Source organism: Hypanus sabinus, chromosome 8 (assembly GCF_030144855.1).
Source record: "Hypanus sabinus isolate sHypSab1 chromosome 8, sHypSab1.hap1, whole genome shotgun sequence".
In the NCBI taxonomy this organism is placed as follows: domain Eukaryota; kingdom Metazoa; phylum Chordata; class Chondrichthyes; order Myliobatiformes; family Dasyatidae; genus Hypanus; species Hypanus sabinus.
In genome coordinates this window covers 123,998,221-124,018,170 of record NC_082713.1, presented here as the reverse complement: position 1 = coordinate 124,018,170, position 19,950 = coordinate 123,998,221, and the positions used below count along the sequence as shown (strand labels likewise).

Genomic DNA, 19,950 nt, shown 5'->3' with positions numbered 1-19,950 from the left:
CGGAAGAAACATTCAACTTGGGGCAGTCCAAAGAAGCCAACTTTCATCATTATGGCTCTTGACCCCTTTGAAATAGTTCATCTAGGCAATGTTTTGTTGAGACATATCTTCCCAAACCCACTTGGTGTAGCAGCCCAACAAGTGAGGAAGCTGTGACTACTACAGTTAGTATTGCTAAATTGCAGATAATTCCTCGGTTTTGGCCTTGCTAGTATTAGTTGAACTTTATTGCTGAAATAATTGGTTTTATACTCTTGTTTAAAATGTTGACTGAATCATGGATATTGAATTGAATCACCATCTGTATATTTATATGTATATATATTTTTTAACAACCAGGTTTTAAAACGGCCAGAATATTTTGGGAAGTTTGGTAAAATACATAAAGTTGTTATCAACAACAGCACATCATATGCAGGTTCGCAGGTAAGGTTACACCAGTTAATGGCTCATTTCTTGGTTGATTTTCCCTTTTGTTTTATTTCATTTACTACTTGGAATGCCAGAACAGGGCTGTAAGCCTCCTTTGTCTTCTCTGCCTGGAACGACTTTTTAAAAAAAATTCTAATGCATGCCCTCCTATCATGGATTACCTGTACTTGAAGGGGCATAATAGCATTTTTTTGTATTTTGTTGTAATGCAGATATCTGTACTTGCCCTCGCTCTTCTAGGCTGAAATGGAATATAAAAGTGCTAATCTGGACTTGCATTGATCACTGAGCATATTTAGGAAATGAGTGAATTAAAACATAATTGTTTTAATCATGGGGATTAAACCAGTAATGAATTATTGTACATGTAGATAATTATGACGCAATGATACAGCAAGCATTGTACATTGTGTTAAGTTTCAATTTGTTTGATATGAAGGAACAGGTCTCTTTTGCCAGTCTGTTAAACACTTTTTCAACATAAAATCTTGCTTTGCATTGAATTTCAGATTTGGTCGACGGGTGTCGAGGGTGCCTTATTTTATCAACAGGTGTACGAAAACTAGGAAATTATAATCCAATCTAAAGAATATATTTCAAACATCTGAGTGTGAGACAAAGATAACTAAGGACTGCACATTTCAATTTCTTGGAAAAGATCTATTTAAGGGATTGGGTTACTAGGACTTGATTAGAGGTTAGAGAAGCATAGCATGGCAGCTTGAAATGTCGAAACATTTGAAACTTGGAGGAGGATTGATAGGAAAATTTGTGATTAGAAGAGAAAGGAAATAAACTGAAGATTGAACAATTTGCAAACAATCAGCACAAAGTAGGCTGCTCTTTGTGGCAGAAGCAAATCTCTGAAATTCTGTAACCAAAATTAAGGATCTTGCAAGGAAGAGGTAAAAAGTTGTACGGTACAAAGTTAAGAAAGGGAAGTACAGTGACAGAGATCTTCATACTATTGGGAGCCCAAGTTCCCCAGGAAATTATGTGAAGCTACTGATATTTATTATATCTAAGCTCTATGCACAGGCTATAAGTAGTGAACTTTGTACGTGACCCAAGATCTGAAAAGGCAGTGAGGAGAATGGTAATATGTTCAAAGAGACATGGGCAAAGTTACAATGTGCAGACACCAGGTAGGTGGACACAAAGCTTGGTCAGATGATTGCATTTTGGTAGCAAGAAATGATAAGTTTAAAGTTATCTTGTGGTAACATTTTAGTCAGTTAATTTTTTTTTAATCTTAAGGGTAATTAATTTTGTTCTTAAAATGTAAGCAAATTTTGAGTGCAGGTGATTATTAAGTCTATGCAGGTTTCCCAAGACAGAACTCTCAGTCATCACCCTGCTTATTCTCCACAGATGTGAAAGTTATTCTCCTTCAAGTACCTGTACAGTTTGCTTTTCAAAGTGGTGTCTGTGCTAACAGCCTTGTAGGGCAATAAATTGTTAGATCTTAACTCAATCCTTTTGATGACATATTTAAATCAGAACACTTTCTTGAGCAGTTTTGCTCCATAAAGCCATCTGTCATGACTTTAATGCTCTAATATTTTTCCAGTCAATATTCTTTACTCTAAGAAGAGCTTCTCCATTGTATTTTTAGGTGAAATCCCTGAACTCTGAAAGCATGGTAATAAATCTCTTCTGCACTCTCTTGGACTTGGAAATGCTTTTCAAAATTTGATCAGAATTGGGCACAGCACTACAATTGTTGCCTATCAAGTTTTTGTACAGATTGAACATAATTATTTTACCCTGTGCCTCTATAAATCCCAGGATTTCATGGGTTTCATGAAGCACTTGCTCAGCATGCCTGCAAATTTCAAGGATCACTGTGTATGTTTATTCACTTTCTATGTTCATGCAAGACCTTTGGTTTTACTCAATTTTGTCTTGCATTATTTTTCATTTCATTCTTTGTGTTAAATTCTATCTGCCACTAACAGTACTGTGGCAAAAGTCTTGGGGAGATATATATATATATATATATAGTGCCTAAGACATTTGCACAGTACTGTAGTAATTTTATGTATTGCACAGTACTGCTGGCGCAAAAAATAAACAAACTGCATGACATATCAGTGATGATAAACCTGATTCTGGTATGGATCTCTATTGTGGACTGAGTGGGAAGGTTCAAATAATTCAATTTAATATAAGCAAAAGTATGCAGTATACAACCTGAAATTCTTAATCTTGAATGTTAGGAATATCAGAACCTAGAAACACCCCTCCCAATTGCACAAGCAACAACAGAAGCATCGATCCTCCCCCACTTGAGAGAGAGAGAGAGAGATTGCTTGAGTATAGGGGCCTTCTGACAGCAGCACACATCACCTTCTGTCCCGATGTTTGTTTCCCACGGCATTTCAGTCAGCAGAATCAGCAAGGAACAGGGTCATCTACAGGATTGCTCCCCAAAGCCACATCTCTTCCAGGCCGTCCCTGGAGATGGTGAACCGCCAGGCCACACAGCTTGCACAGAACCATAGTTTGAACTGTAGATCATGACTGACAGAGCCCCAACCACCTTGAAAAGAAAGAAAAGGCACAAGAGGGAGCAGGGAGAGGGGAATCGCATTTGGGAAAAGGGAGAGAGTGGGAAGCACCAGAGAGACATTATGTAATTGACAATAAACCAATTGTTTGGAATCAAATGAGTTTGCCTAGTGCCTCAGGGCTGGGAGTATCTACATCTGTGCCACCCCTGCCCTTGGCACCCCCTCTCTGCCACCTGCCTCACACCCCTCCTGTGACATTCCACCCTTGCCATTCCAAACATCCTTTGCTCCCATCAGATTTACAAGCTCTCTCTCTGTTCAACATTGACAAATACAAAACTATGTAAAGGTCTTAGGCACCTAGCTATATGTATGTATGTGCCCAAGACTTGCACAGTACTGTACCTATCCATTCTGCCTGTTACTCCCTGTCTTACAGTTCAGTGCTGCTCCTAAGCCTTGGCAGGGATAAGATAGCACTGAGAAGTGGCAACTCTTTCCCTGCAGCTTCAAAGGGAATCACGAGCTATTCTCATTTAGGACTACTACAGCCCCACTTCCTACTATCCTGCTGAACAGTCTGTGGTAAATAAAATTTGAAGAACTCAGCAAGATTACAGTACCTGAGGGACACCAAAATTGCTGTGCTTCACAGACATGGTTCATCTCCATTACTCTAGACACAGTGCTTCAGCCCAAGGCCTTTACCTTCCACCACATGAACTGGACAGCAGCATCGAGGAAAGGCAGAGCTTACGTGATGCACAGATGTGGCAGTTCCCTCTCAGTACTGCTTCCCTGACCTGCAAAATTCAGCAGGCAAGTGTTGTCCATTTAATCTGCTGAGGAAGTTTTCCGCCATCATCCTGGCTACAATGTATATTTCACCCTTGGCCAATGACAGGCAGGCACTGGAAGAGCTGAGCGTGATCAGCAGTCATGAGACAGTGCACCTTGAGGCCTTGCCAGTCAATACAGAGGATATTAACCAGGCCAGCTTGAAAAAGTTTTTGACCAGCTAACATTAACATGTCATCTGTGGAACCAGAGAAGTCAGTACACTTAATCCACCGTTACACCATCTTCAGCAGTGTTTATAGGCAGAGACTGAGGACTGCAGTACCAGAGGTAAGGACCATGAAGGTATGGTCAACGGAGGCGGAGGAGAGCTTCCATGAGTGCTCTGAATCAATGGACTGAATAATATATGTTTCTTCGAATCTGAATGCAGTTGTCACCAACTTGATAGACTTGTGCCTTCAAGAGCATTCCGAATGCATCCAAGCTAAAAACCACAGGGGAAGGAACTATGAGATTTGCAGACAACATAGAGCTAGATTTGTGCCACGCAGAGCTTTGCCAGAATTCCAGAACTGTGGAAGGCTATCTTAAGAGCGTATAAGCAATTCTGGATGAATTTCAAGGTGGAATTGTATGCACATAAGGTCTGGCAAGGTTTGCCGGGTATTACTTCCTCCAAGGGGAAACCTAACATCATGAATGGCTGTGATGGTTCAGTTGCAGGTGAGGTCGATGCCATTTTTGCATGCTTTGAAGGAGAGAATAAAATTATACCTGCAGTATCTAGTGACCCTGTGATCTCTGTCTCAGAGGCTGACATCAGAACATCTTACTGTTGAACCCTCACAAGGAGTTTGTCATTGCTGGTGGACCTGGTAGGACATTAAAAATCTCTCACTGTTGCAGTTAGATGTTCCCACCTTGCCCTTGTGGTCTTCAAGAAGAGCTGCCTTGATGACTATTGTTGAGATGCACTCACATCTATGATGAAGTACTTTGAGAGGTTGATCATGGCTAGAATCAGCTCCTGCCTGAGCAAGGGCCTGGACCCATTGCTATTTGTCTACAGCCACAACAGATCTACAGTAGATGCAATCTCACTGGCTCTCCTTTCAGTCTTGGACCACCTGGAGAATAGCAATGCCCATGTAAGGGCTGCTGTTTATTGGCTACAGTTCAGAGTGCAATACCATCATATCCTCAGACCAAATCAAGAAGCTTCAAAACCTGGGTCTTTATACTTGCAATTGGAACTTTGTCTTCCACAATTGATTACTGTAGTCAATGCAGATTTGAAATGACATCTCACTGACCTCAAGGATGTGTGTTTAGCCCACTGTTCTATTGTCTCTACACTCATGACTGTGTAGCTAGGCACAGTGCAAATATCATCTATAAATTTGCTGATGATGCAACGATTTGTGGCAGCATCTTAAATGGTGACGTTAGAGTGTACAGGAGTGAGATTGATCAGCTGGTTGAGTGGTGTTGCAATACAAACTTGTGCTCAATGTCAGTAAGACCAGGGAATTGATTGTGGACTTCAGGAAGGGGAAGTCAAGTGAAGACACACCAGTCCTCATCGAGATGTCAGCAGTGGAAAGGATGAGCAGTTTCAAGTTCTTGGGTGTCAACATCTCCGAAGATCTATCCGTGGCCCAACACCTTCATGCAATTAAGAAAGAGGTGGCATAATGGCAGCTGTATTTCATGGGTTTGGGGAGATTTGATATGTCACCAAACACACTTGCAAATTCCTACAGATATACTGTGGAGAGCATCCTAACTATTTGCATCACTGTCTGGTATGGAGGGACTACTCCAAGGTTGGAAAAAGCTTGAGGGTTGTAACCACAGCCAGCTCCATGATAGGTATAGCCTCCCAATATTGAGGACATCTTAAAAAGGTAATTCTTTAAAAAAGCAGGGTCCATTATTAAGGACCCTATCACCCAGGACATGCTCTCTTTTCACTATTACCATCAGGAGGTGCAGAAGCCTGAAGACGTATGGTCAATGTTTTTATTTATTGATAACAGCGCAAAATAGGTCCTTCTGGCCTTTGAAGTCGCGCCTCCCAGTAACTCCTGATTTCACACTAGCCTAATCACAGGACAATTTACAATGACCAATTAACTTACCAACAAGTGCATCTTTGAACTGTGGGAGGAGATCAGAGCACCATGGGGAGAAGGTTCAGACTCCTTGCAGATTATGTCAAAATACCCTGAGCTCTAATAATGTCATGCTAACTGCTACACTTTTTAGGAACAGCTGCTTCTCTTCTGCCATCAAGATTTCTGACTGAACAATGAATCAACCCATGAACATTACTTCACTATTTTTGGCTCTCTTTTTGTACTAATACTAATTTTATATGTACTGTGTATTGTCATTTACAGTGTATTTTATGTATTGCACTATACAGCTGCGCAAAATCACAAACTTCACAATACATGTCACATAAATTTGATTTGGCTTCTTTGTGTCACCTGCAGATTTTGGAACATTACAGCATACATTTAGACAGGTCCATCACATCATTGGTGGCTCGACTTCACCTGTTCAGACTCCTCCCAAGTAGCTACTACTTTCACTTTAACATTTTGAAAAATCTTGCTCATGGCAAAATTAATCTGACTTACTCAATAGTTGCCTGGCGTGCCTTTTTATTTCCTAGCCAACAAATGTGACAGTTGCCAATTTTGCAAAGATTGAAAAAAGAAAGCATTTGGGATCCATCAGTTTATTATTGAGCAGTAGGGTACAAAGGTCTAGGAATTCTATGAAACTTGTGAAAGACTTTGGTATTCATCAACTGAAGTTTACAATTCAGTTCCTGGCATCATATATTCCTAAGGATTTGAAGCTCTTGTTGGAGTACGGATGGGGGAGTGAGGTGGTTGGGTGTGGGTGAAGAAGGGAAGGGTAACTAACGCAGGCAAAATTTACTAGAATGGTACCAGAAAAGAACAATTGCTCCCTTGAAGGACAAAATATTGAGAGAACATCAGATTAGATTTTAGTGAAAATGATATAAGGTTTTAAATCAGTAAATAAGCAAAGCAGTTTGCTTTGGTAGCAAGATCAGAATGCAGTACAAATTGAAATTCTGTGTCAAATGAACCAAAGGTGGTGTGAAGCATCTTCCTTCATCCTCTCATCTGAAATGCACTTGTGATGAAGGGAGATTCATTAGTAGCATGAAAAGATAGTTGGATGAACACTTTGAGAGAAAAGTTTTCATAAAAGAAGCATTGAAGGAGCAGACTAGACGGATTAATGGGATAGAATCATAAAATTGTAACAACAGAGGCCACTATTTGACATGAAGTCCATACTCTTGCATTCATCAGCAGTGGAACTTTTCAGTCCCACTTGCTCTTGGCCTGTACCCTGTAATCATTGCTTTTCATTCTTTGCAGCTTTAGGATCTCAACCTGTATTAGAATACTGTATTTACCCCTGCAGATCATGTTATCTTTTAACTAATCAATTGCCATGTATGACTTTGAATGTTGGTTGCCAGGAGATTTTTTTTTACCGTGTTGCTAATTAAATTGCTGTTTCTTCAAGGGTCCCAGTGCTAGTGCTTACGTAACCTACATGCGGTCTGAAGACGCACTAAGAGCAATACAGTGTGTAAATAATGTGGTGGTGGATGGCAGGACGCTTAAGGTAGGAAATTGATTTATAGTCTTCTGTGCTTACTGCATGCCATGCTTTTAGATCTCCAAGTTTCCTTGTAACTAGTGCAGCTTTACTGCAACAGTTTTAGTGTCAAATTGTGACATAAATGTAAGCAACAATGCAGTTGAGAGAGAAGCCAAGTGGTGAAGTACAGCAGTATTTTTACCATGAGCAAAAGCAAATTTGTACACCGACAACAAATATCAAAATAAAATTGTTGGATTTGAATTAGTTTATTATTTGTTCTTACGAATTGCCCAAATTGGATATTAGCCGTGACAATGTAACAGCTTTTGAAACTCGGGTTTCTGTAGTACCTGGAATAAGACCTAAAGACTTAGTAGTGGGATTAGGCCATTTGACCCATCAAGTTTGCTCCAGCATTCAATCATGGCTGATTTATTTTCCCTCTCAACCCCATTCTCCTGCCTTCTCACATAACCTTTGCTGCCCTTACTAAATACATAACAGACCCTGCTTTTAATATTCAATGATTTGCCTTCCACAGCAGTCTGTGGCATTGAATTCTACAGATTCACTGCACTCTGGCTACATAACTTCCTCCACATCTCTGTCCTCTTCAGAATGCAACACCAAAGGAACTAGTTCAGCCCCTTGTGATTTATTAATCTTCCTCCTTTTCTCTGAAACTTCATTGATATTTTATCTATGTCAGTAATTATCTAGTTCCTTCCAGAAAATTAGAGGACTTTGATTAGATCAAAATATTAACCATTAATCTAATTTAAAGTTGGATTCTACTGACATTTTGTTGATAAAACAGAAGTTGGCATTGGTCTTCAGTACAGTTTTGATTTTAAATGGAGCAACTGTTTGGTTAAAAGACTAAAATATCATAAGCCTTTTAAGAATCATCGGGCTTATTGGTACTGGCTTATTTAAATGAAGGTTTAGTTAAATCAAAATGAATCCTCCGCGAATTTGCATCAAACTTTTGATCTGAGGCCCAGTATTTTGATACAGGAAGTTTTGACAGTTGGCCGAGCCCCTTCTCCAAAGTTGAGAGGTTGCATAATAGGTCTTAAATATCTATGACATCCAAAGATTTTTTACAAATCAGTAGTACCTAAGTAAAGTGGATTTGAAAAGACTGCTTCCAACAGTGTGAGAAACTAGGACCAGCGGGCACAGCCTCAGTAGAAGGGCGTCCCTTCAGAACAGCGATGAGGAGGAACTTTAGCCAGAGGATGGTGAACCTCATTGCCACAGACAACTGTGAAGGCTAAGTCATGGGCTATATTTAAAGCAGAGGATGATAGGTTCACAATGAGTAAAGGACTGAAAGTTTATGGGGAGAAGGCAGGAGAAAGATGTTGAGAGGGATAACAAATCAGCCATGGTCAACTGGCAGAGTAGACTCAATGGGCTGAAAGGAGCAGAATTTAGCCAATGTCTTATGGTCTTATCTGTAAAATAAAATTGCCAAATTACTAGTTAGTTTGCTTTACCTGCACCTATTGGGGACTAGTATAAATCTGAATAAATTTCTTTATATAGAAAGAGTATGCAACTCTGGACAAACACTGAGCGCAGAGCAGTAAAACAACTGCCAACTATTTAACCCTGTACAGGCAAATACCAATAATGCAAGCCTGTATCTATATTATAATAACTTAAGAGTGAGTCTGCTAATTTTTTTGATGGATCTGAATCACAGAAAAGTTGCAGCTGGTTAATTCAGTTTTGACGTGACCGCCATCGTTCACAGTTTTTTTTTCCTTTGTCTCAGGCATCTTTAGGCACAACGAAGTATTGCAGTTATTTCCTAAAAAATATGCAGTGTCCTAAACCAGACTGTATGTATTTGCATGAGCTAGGGGATGAAGCAGCCAGTTTCACTAAAGAGGAAATGCAGGTATGTATACCTTCCTAAAGAAAATGATAGGCATTGTTGGCACAAAGCCCACGAAAATCAACCCTTCAAAGCCAGTTACTGAAAAGCCAAAAAAAGAACTGCAAATAATGGAAATCTGAAATAAATACAGAAGTCTGGGGATAATTGGCATTTCTGGAGAAAGGGAGAGTGAATGTGTTTGGATTTCAGATCATCTGTTCTGAATATTTGCACCTTTTTGTTATTTAATTGAAATGAATGACTGACCAGGTCCTTGCATTGAAATAAAACGGTGGTATTTCTGTTATTATCTAACTTATCAATAGCAAAACAATCAAGTATTTTTCAGCATGTGTGAAACTCAGTTTCAGTAATGTAAGTTTTGAAGTTGAATGTGGTTCAGTTAGACCATGAGGATCATTGAGGTATCTCAGAAATCTCATATTCCTCACCCAAAAAAAAGACAAGTAAAATCCAGATTTCACATCAAAGCCAATACTCAAAGTGAGGGGTTGATAGAGAGGAGCTGTAGGCAGGTAGTCACACCAGGCCCTTGGGAGACAGATAAGTTGGGTAACAGTCAGGAGAGGGAAGGGCAGGAGTCAGATGCTAGAGAGTACCCCTGTGGCTGTATCTCTTGACAATAAGTGCTCCTGCTTGAGCACTGTTGGGGGCGACAGCCTACCTGGGGGAAGAAACAGTGGCTGCGCCTCAGGCACAGAGTCTGGTCCTGTGGCTCAGAAGGGTAGGGAAAAGAAGGGGATGGCAGCAATGATAGGGAACTCTATAGTTAGGGGTCAGACAGGCGATTCAATGAACACAGGAAAGAAGCACGTTTGCCTCCCAGATGCCTGGGTCTGGGATGTTTCTGATCACGTCCATGATTTCCTGAAGTGGGAAAGAGGACAGCCAGAGGTTGTGGTACCAACAACATAGGCAGGAAAAGGGGGGAGGTCCTGAAAGCAGACTACAGGGAGTTCGGAAGGAAGTTGAGAAGCAGGACCTCAAAGGTAGTAATCTCGAGATTACTGCCTGCGCCATGTGACAGTGGGTATAGGAATAGAGTGAGGTTGAGGATGAATGTGTGGATGAGGGATTGGAGCAGGGATTCAGATTTCTGGATCTTTGGGACCTCTTGTGGTTCAGGAGTGACCTGTACAAAAAGGACAAGTTGCATTTCAATCCTAGGGGGACCAATATCCTGGCAGGGAGGTTTGCAAAGGCTTTTGGGGAGAGTTTAAACTAGGATTGCCAGGGGATGGGAACCAAACTGAAGAGATGGAGGAAGAGGCAGTTGGCTCACAAATAGAGAAAGCTTGGAGACAGTGCGAGAGGAAAGATACACAGGTGATTTAGAAAGGGATACACTTAGACTGATGGTTTGAGATGTGTTTATTTTAATGCAAGGAGTATTATGAACAAAGCGGGTGAGCTTAGAGAGTGGGTCAGTATGTGGAGTTATGCTGTTGTGGCCATTACAGATGGCTCAGGGGCAGGAATGTTTACTTCGAGTGCCAGGTTTTAGATGTTCCAGAAAGGACAGGGAGGGAGGCAAAAGAGGTGGGGGCATGGCACTGTTGATCAGAGATAGTGTCACGGGTGCAGAAAAGGAGAAAGACATGGAGGGATTGTCTACGGAGTCTCTGGGTGGAAGGCAGGAACAGGAAGGGGTCAGTAACGCTACTGGGAGTTTTTTACAGACCACCCAATAGTAATGGGGACATTGAGGAGCAGATAGGGAGACAGATTCTGGAAAGGGGTAATAATAACAGGGTTATTGTAGTGGGAGATTTTAATTTCCCAAATATAGATTGGCATTTCCGCAGGGAGGGGGGTTCAGATGGGGTGGAGTTTGTCAGGTATGTCCAAGAAGTTTTCTTGAAGCAATATGTAGATAAGCCTACGAGAGGAGAAGCTGCATTTGATCTGGTATTGGGAAATGAACCTGGTCAGGTGTCAGATCTCTCAGTGGGAGGGTATTTTGGAGATAGTGATCATAGTTCTATTTCTTTTACCATAGCATTGGAGAAGGATAGGAACAGACAAGTTAGGAAAACATATAATTGGAGTAAGGGAAAATATGAAGCTATCAGCAGGAACTTGGAAGCATAAATTGGGAACAGATGTTCTCAGGGAAATGTACGGAAGAAATATGGTAAGTGCTCGCGGGATATTTGCGTGGAGTTCTGCATAGGTACGTTCCAATGAGACAGGGAAGTTATGGTAGGGTACGGGAACTGTGGTGTACAACGGCTGTTGTAAATCTAGTCAAGAAGAAAAGAAGAGCTTATGAAAGGTTCAAAAACTATGTAATGATAGAGATCTAGAAGATTATAAGGCTAGCAGGAATGAGTTTAAGAATGAAATTAGGAGAGCCAGAAGAGCCCGTGAGAAGGCCTTGGTGAGCAGCATTAAGGAAAACCCGAAGGCATTCTACAAGTATGTGAAGAGCAAGAGGATGAGACATGAGAGAACAGACCAATCAAGTGTGACTGGAAAAGTGTGTATAGAACTGGAGGAGATAGCAGAGGTATTCAGTGAGTACCTTTCAATATTCACTACGGAAAAAGATCTTGGCAATTATAGGGATGATTTACTTGCTTGAGCAGGTAGATATTAAGGAAGAGGATGTGCTGGAGCTTTTGAAAAGCATCAAGTTGGATAAGCCACTGGGACCAGAAGAAATGTACCCCAGGCTTTTGTGGAAGGCAAGGGAGAGATTGCTGAACCTCTGGCAATGATCTTTGCATCATCAGTGGTGATGGGAGGGGTTCCTGAGGATTGGAGAGTTGCGGATGTTAGTCCATTATTCAAGAAAGGGAGTAGAGATAGCCCAGGAAATTATAGACCAGTAGGTCTTATTTCAGTGGTTGGTTAAGTTGATCGAGAAGATCCTGAGAGGTAGGATTTATGAATATTTGGAGAGGCATAATATGATTAGGAATAATCAGCATGGCTTTGTCAAAGGCAGGTCATGCCTTACGAGCCTGATTGAATTTTTTGAGGATGTGACTAAACGCATCGATGAAGATGTAGTGTATATGGATTTCAGCAAGGCATTTGACAAGGCACCCATGCAAGGCTTATTGAGAAAGTAAGGAGGCAAGGGATCCAAGGTGATGTTACTTTGTGGATCCAGAACTGGCTTGTCCACAGAAGGCAGAGTGGTTGTAGGCAGGTCATATTCTGCATGGAGGTCAGTAACTGGTGTGCCTCAGGGATCTGTTCTGGGAACCCTTCTCTTTGTGATTTCTATAAATGCCCTGGATGAGGAAGTGGAGGGATGGGTTGGTAAATTTGCTGATGACACAAAGGTTGGGGGTGTTGTGGATAGCGCAGAGGGCTGTCAGAGGTTACAGCGGGACATCGATAGGATGCAAAACTGGGCTGAGAAGTGACAGATGGTGTTTAACCCAGATAAGTGTGAGATGGTTAATTTTGATAGGTCAAATACGATGGCAGTAAAACTCTTGGCTGTGTGGAGGATCAGAGGGATCTTAGGGTCCAAGTCCATAGGACACTCAAAGCTGCTGTGCAGGTTGACTCTAGTTAAGAAAGCTTATGGTGCATTGGCCTTTATCAATCGTGGGATTGAGTTTAGGAGCCGAGAGGTAATGTTGCAGCTATATAGGACCCTGGTCAGACCCCACTTGGAGTACTGTGCTCAGTTCTGGTTGCCTCACTACAAGAAGGATGTAGAAACCATAGAAAGGGTGCAGAGGAGATTTACAAGGATGTTGCCTGGATTGGGGAGCATGCCTTATGAGAATAGGTGGAGTGAACTTGACCTTTTCTCCTTGGAGTGACAGAGGATGAGAGGTGACCTGATAAAGGTGTACAAGATGGTGAGAGGCATTGATCGTGTGGATGGTCAGAGGCTTTTTCCCAGGGCTGAAAAAGCTAGCATGAGAGGGCATAGTTTTATGGTGCTTGGAAGTAGGTACAGAGGAGATGTCAGGGGTAAGTTTTTTACACAGGGTGATGAGTGCGTGGAACGGGCTGCCAGTGACTGTGATGGAGGCGGATACGATAGGGTCTTTTGAGAGACTCCTGGACAGGTACATGGAGCTATGAAAAATAGAGAGCTATGAGTAACCCTAGGTAATCTCTAAGGTAGGGACATGTTCAGCATAGCTTTGTGGGCCAAAGGGCCTGTATTGTGCTGTAGGTTTTCTATGTTACTCAAGAGCATCAAGATGGTAATTGTCCTCGGAAAGAGAACTTCGAGTTATATTATTCAAGAGTGCCCTCAAGTGGACACCTGTGTATCTTTTCTTTGATCTTCCTTGTGCAGTTTTAACAAATTTCAGTGATTAGATTATCTTAACCTGTTTTATGAAACACCTAAGAAGCGGAGAATAGTTTAACCCATCTTTACGCCCTTTTGACATGCTTCAGGTTAATATTCCTTTTTTACTTAATGAGCAAAATTCCTTTGGTTCTTGGAAATACTTGATTAACTTACGTTATTATCCTTTGACTGTGAGAGTAGGATTTTTTTCCTCTACTTCTGACACAACTTGCTCATGCTGCTTACATCGAATTAATTATGACCAATCAAGGACAGATTTGTTTGCTGCAGCAGTTTGCATTCTGTAAATGTGCTTGAAGTGGATGGACTACTTAATTGTTCTCCGTAGTTCAATGAATTGGTGTTTTCTAAGTACTTCCATGCCGTAGCAAATTTTAAACATATAAGCAAGAAATGGATGACTTGGGCCGATGCTCAGTGCAAACCAAGATAAATAACTTGGGTTTTTAGAGTTGTTTTTCAAGTGGATCATCATATTTGTCATAAACCATGATTTATTGGCCTGGCCCCAGGCAGGTGAACATTACTACTGTAATAAACAGTGTCATAGAAGCTAAAGCAAGTGTAATCCAATAAATAACCATATCATTGATCTGTCTTTATTCTTTGGGGGATGTGAATATGTCTGGCAAAGTGAACATTGCCTGTACATCAATAATGCATTGAGTCCTCTTTATTATTGGTGAGGTAGTGGGCAGTGTGGTTAAATCAACATTAAGGTCACTTGAACAAACGTCGTTTCAATTCCACTACGGTCTTGGTGGCCAGGTGGCTCACTATGCTCTGTTCCCAAAGTAAAACAGTGGTGTACCCCAGCAAGGACACCTGCTTGTCCTCTTTCTTGCTCAGGATTAACTGTACACGCCCTGCTGCTACTAACCCTGACCAAGGGCATTGCTCCTCTCTTCACTGTCTGTGGTTAACCCTGTACATGCTGCCACCAGCCCTACCTCCTCGTACCATAGCAGGGACACCTGTTCGTCTTCTCCCCGGTTGTGGAAAATGCTACACACGTTTGCCAGCAGCCCTAACCTTTCCCAAACCTAGTCACCAGACCAACAGTGTAGAACAACAATGCCTGGCAAGTTCGGCCTCTATGGTCCTATGACTGCGCTAACATTAGCCATCTGCCAAATGTATGAACATCAAAGCAACATTTGACAACACAAGATCAAGAGTTGAAGTAAAGCGAACATAATGGGGGAAAAAAATGGCTACGATTGGTAGTTGACCTCATCAGCATAACAGGAGTTTCTTGGGCCAGTGACCTGGTCCCCAGCTTCCTTCAGCTAATTTGTTGCTGGATGTTTTTGGTTACAAGACCAGAAGTGAAAACACTTGTTGAGCTTTGCATTAGCATTTGCAACCCAGATAATGAGACAATTTTTGTAACTCTGTGCAGCAAGACCAAGCCTTGGTGTAATGAATGTACTAAATAAGTGCCAGGCTGAAAAGACCCTCTTCTTAGTGTTCTGTGACAACTCAGAAGCTGGGTATTCTGTAAAGTGACCACCTGACTTTCCAAAGCCTTCCACAGTGGAAGAGGCAGAAGCTGGCAATGTAATCTCCACCTGCCTGGATGAGTGCTCCTCAAACATCACATCACACTGTACACAATGCCAGTATCTGTCTTATAAAGCTGTCTGGGTTAATCTTCCCTCAAACCACAAGCCCACTCAACTTGAATGACAATTATTGCAGGTGCATAGCAATGCCTCTGCCCACAGCAAGCCTTGCCCATGCTGACTTGGAAACCTCCCTGTTCTCTGTCACTGGGTTTAAATTCTGAACTCTCCAATAGCAATGTGGCATCTGCCTCCACAAGATTGGGAGCTGTTGTAGAAAGTGGTTCACTGCTGCCACCTGCAGGCCAACTAAAAGGTAATACATTCCAATCCCAACCTTTTCTATGCCACGGACCCCAGGTTGGAAACCCTTGCCTGGAGGTGGTATCTGAGTAGAATCTGCTTGGAGTGCAAGTTAATGACTTGTTGGCTAGTATATTATAGTTTATGTTGAGTTCATCATCTCATGAGCGACTTGTTATTCACCATGCTCCAGGAAGTCTGTGGAGGTTTTGGAAAAGCTGCAGAAGAGGTTCACTGAGGTTTTGCTGGATTGGAGTACAGACCAAAAACAAATGTTTGACAAACTTGGATTGTTTTCTCTGAAGTATCAGTACCTGAGGAGTGACCCAGTAGAAGTGTGTTAAACCTTGGAAGGCATGGACACTTCAGTTAGTTTTTTTTATATAGTGTGGAAATGTCAAACACTAGAAGGCATAGGTTTAAGGTGAGAGAGAAATTTGTATGTAGGCGTGCAAGGCTACTAGTGGAGACAACAAAGTGGAGCTATCCAGGATGTGCTGTTGGGAGAGGTTTTTAATAGAAGAAAGAATAACAACCAATAAAAAGTATTTAGACAGAGAAACTGACCAGTGTTAAAGGCAGATGGCATTAATTAGATTGGCATGGTCAGGTGCAAAGCGCATTTTCCTGTGTTCTGCTCATAAATGTTGGTCACTATTTCAGATTTTTCAGGATGTAATTTATAAATATAACTATCACTATTAATGCAGAAGAACATTGTCATATATTATGTTGGTTATATATCCTGCAGAGGTTGGATATGAAGAGCACATTTTCTTTCTGCCTGAAGGTATTATAGAATTTACTCCAGTTATCTCATTTCGTATTTTAAGTTGGAATGAAAATTTCCAGTAAGTGGATTGAGGAAGAAATCTTACTGTAATTCTGATCAAACAAGATGATCTAAAAATATAAGTTTCTACAAGTTTAAAAAGTAAGCATTAATACAAGTTCCTTTGAAGTTCAGGAAGGAAAAATTGTAAGGGAGGGAGGAAGGCAGTTGTCTTCTATGGAAAACATGACAATAAAACAGATGAAACAAAAATGAAGTATTTTCAAGGGTGAGTAACATCAGATTTCCTGGATCAGATGGCCAATATCATGCATTTATAAGGTAGTTGGAAGAGTAGCAAATGCTGAATTTTGTGATCTTCGAAATATTACCAGAACAGCAGTAGTGAATTGGAAGCTAGCAAATGCTTTGATACTTGACCAAAGAAAGGATATGGCAGCTGTGGGCTTGGTAGTCCAATGGCAATTGATAGGGAAAATGTAGAATGGTGAGGTGTGGCAAGTCAGGCCAAGATGACGTATCAGCATGGTATTTGATGAGAGGCAGAGCTGATGATACAGCTTTATTTGAGGTCAAAGCTTGTATTTTTCCTGTTTTTAAATAACTCCTCTTTGAAGACATTTAACTTAGTCTTCATAGATGATTTGGATGCGAGCAAAGTCAGTTTACTGCACTGGTATGACCCAAATCCATAATATTGTGTCCAGGTTTAGTTTCCTACTTAATGAAGCATAAACAGTACATGAGGAAAAGCTATAATGGTTCACTCACTGGTTTCTGAGTCAAGTTTGTTGCATATTGGGGCATTAAGCTGACTGGACTTGTATGGAAATTTAGAGAGAGAAGTGAATTTACTGAAATGTAAAAGGTTCTTGGTGAAACAAGGTAAATGCAAGGATCTTTATGGAGTTTATGAAGCTCAGTCACATCCGCCAAATAAGGGGTCAGGCTTGTGAGAAATTTCTTCAACCAGCAAAAAGTGAATTTTCAGAAATCTCCACCAGTGGAGGCTCAGTGGATATCTGAATATCCTGACTCACTACCATCAGGAAGGAAGTACAGGAGTACCAGGATTCAGACTGCCAACCTGGGTAACAGCTTTTTCTCCCCAGGCTGTGCGACTGAGATTGCGTCACTAGAACCATGTTACTATACTGTTTGCTGGAATCAGGTTTATTATCACCAGCATGTGACGTGAAATTTGTTAACTTAGCAGCAGCAGTTCAATGCAATACATAATCTAGCAGGGGAAAAAAAAAAATAAAATAAAAATAATGAACAAATAAATCAGTTACGTGTATTGAATAGATTTTTAAAAACGTGCAAAAACAGAATTGCTGCATATTTTTTTTAAAAAGTGAGGTAGTGACCAAAGATGTAATGTCCATTTATGAATCGGATGGCAGAGGGGAAGAAGCTGTTCCTAAATCACTGAGTGTGTGTTTTCAGGCTTCTGTTCCTCCTACCTGATGGTAACAGTGAGAAAAGGGCATGCCCTGGGTGCTGGACTCCTTAATAATGGACGCTGCCTTTCTGAGACACCGCTCCCTAAAGACGTCCTGGGTACTTCGTAGGCGAGTACCCAAGATGGAGCTGACTAGATTCACAACCTTCTGTAGCTTCTTTCAGTCCTTTGCAGTAGCCCCTCCATACCAGACAGTGATGCAGCCAGTCAGAAAGCTCTCCACAGTACAACTGTAGAAGTTTTTGAGTGGACTTGTTGACATGCCAAATCTCTTCAAACTCCTAATAAAGTATAACCGCTGTCTTGTCTTCTTTATGACTACATCGATATGTTGGGACCAGGTTAGATCCTCAGATATATTGACACTGAAGAACTTGAAGCTGCTCACTCTCTCCACTTCTTATCCCTCTGAGGATTAATATGTGCTCCTTCATCTTACACTTCCTTTTTAAAAATTTTTTTTATTGAATTTTCAAATAGGTTACAGAAAGAAAAAAATTATCAACCCTTAACCACTCCCCCCCTAACATATCCCTGTAGAGGAAAAAAAGAGAAGAAAAAAGAAAGAAAGAATGCCTGGATATCGGAAGATCCCCACATGCTCCATGGAGTTCATAATAGCTTTAATATGTATATTTATTTCTTTCCCCAGATAACCAATGATTTTATCTTTGGAGCACCTATATATTTAATCCTATCTTTTGTAAATAAGGGTGCCAAATTTTCAGAAATATCTCATATTTATCTCAAATTATAAGTAATTTTTTCAAGTGGAATGCAGCAAAAAATTTCGTTCTTCCAACGATTTATACTTAAGTATGAATCCAATTTCCAAGTAACTGCAATAGCCTTTTTGGCTACTGCCAATGCAATTTTTATGAATTCTTTCTGATATTTATTCAATTTGGAATTCGATTTTATCCCTTCAATATCGCCTAGTAAAAATAATGTTGGATTATGTGGAAGTTGTATTCCAATAATTTGTTCCAGTAAAACTCTTAAATTTATCCAAAAATGTTGAATTTTAAAACAAGACCAAGTAGAGTGTAAAAAAGTACCAATTTCTTGATTACATTGAAAACATTGATCAGATAAATTTGAGTTTAATTATTTATTTTTGTGGTGTAATATATAATTGATGTAAAAAATTATACTGTACTAATCTTAGTCGAACATTTATTGTATTTGTCATACTGTCAAGACATAATCTTGACCAACTTGTTTCATCAATTTTAATATTCAAATCAGTTTCCCATTTTTGTCTTGACTTATGAATTCCTTGTTTAATTGCCTGTTTTTGAATCAAATTATACATACCAGAAATAAATTTTTAAATTTTTCCTTTATGAATTAAAGTTTCTATTTCATTAGGTTTCGGCAATAACATTGTTTGACCCAGTTTATCTCTTAAATAAGCCCTTAATTGGAAATAACAGAAAAGAGTGTTAATCGATATTTTATATTTATTCTTTAATTGGTCAAATGACATTAACATACCTCCTTCAAAACAGTCTCCTATATATCTAATCCCTTTGTGAAACCAGTTATATAAAAGTTGATTATCCATTGTAAAAGGGATAAGTTTATTTTGAATTAAAGGTCTCTTTGCTAATAAAGATTTCTTTATCTCATCATCAACATTTATCTTATTCCATAAATCAATCAAATGTTTTAGTATAGGAGATTCTTTCTTTTCCCATATCCATTTAGATTCCCATTTATATATAAAATCTTCTGGTATATTTTCTCCTATTTTATCTAATTTATTCTAATCCATGCCGGTTTATCTTCATCAAAAAAAGATGCAATAAATCTAAGTTGATTTGCTTTGTAATAATTCTTAAAATTTGGTAATTGTAACCCTCCTAGGTCAAATTTCCATGTCAATTTTTCCAATGATATTCTTGACATCTTACCTTTCCAAAGGAATTTCCTCACACATTTATTTAACTCTTGCAAGAACTTCTGCGGTAATTGTATTGGTAGTGTTTGGAATAAATATTGTAATCTAGGGAATATATTCATTTTTACAGCATTGACTCTACCTATTAATGTCATCGGTAACATCATCCATTTATCCAGATCCTCTTGAATTTTTTTCAATAATGGCAAATAATTTAGTTTATATAAATTCTTTATATCATTATCAACTCTTATACCTAAATACTTTATACCATTTACCATTTATTAAATTGAGTTATTAATCAACATTGACTGTAAT

The 19,950-nt window shown here is 40.0% G+C and overlaps 1 protein-coding gene across 12 annotated transcripts in view; it reads left to right on the top strand.

The window, feature by feature from the left end:
• Positions 1-19,950, top strand: part of cnot4b (CCR4-NOT transcription complex, subunit 4b) — a 178,079-nt gene that overhangs the window by 73,685 nt on the left and 84,444 nt on the right. For all 12 annotated transcript variants that reach the window (XM_059977763.1, XM_059977759.1, XM_059977756.1 and 9 more), the window contains exons 4-6: positions 340-426; positions 7,323-7,424; positions 9,187-9,312. In XM_059977763.1, the coding sequence (XP_059833746.1) occupies positions 340-426; positions 7,323-7,424; positions 9,187-9,312 (315 nt within the window). The remainder of the gene's footprint in view (positions 1-339; positions 427-7,322; positions 7,425-9,186; positions 9,313-19,950) is intronic.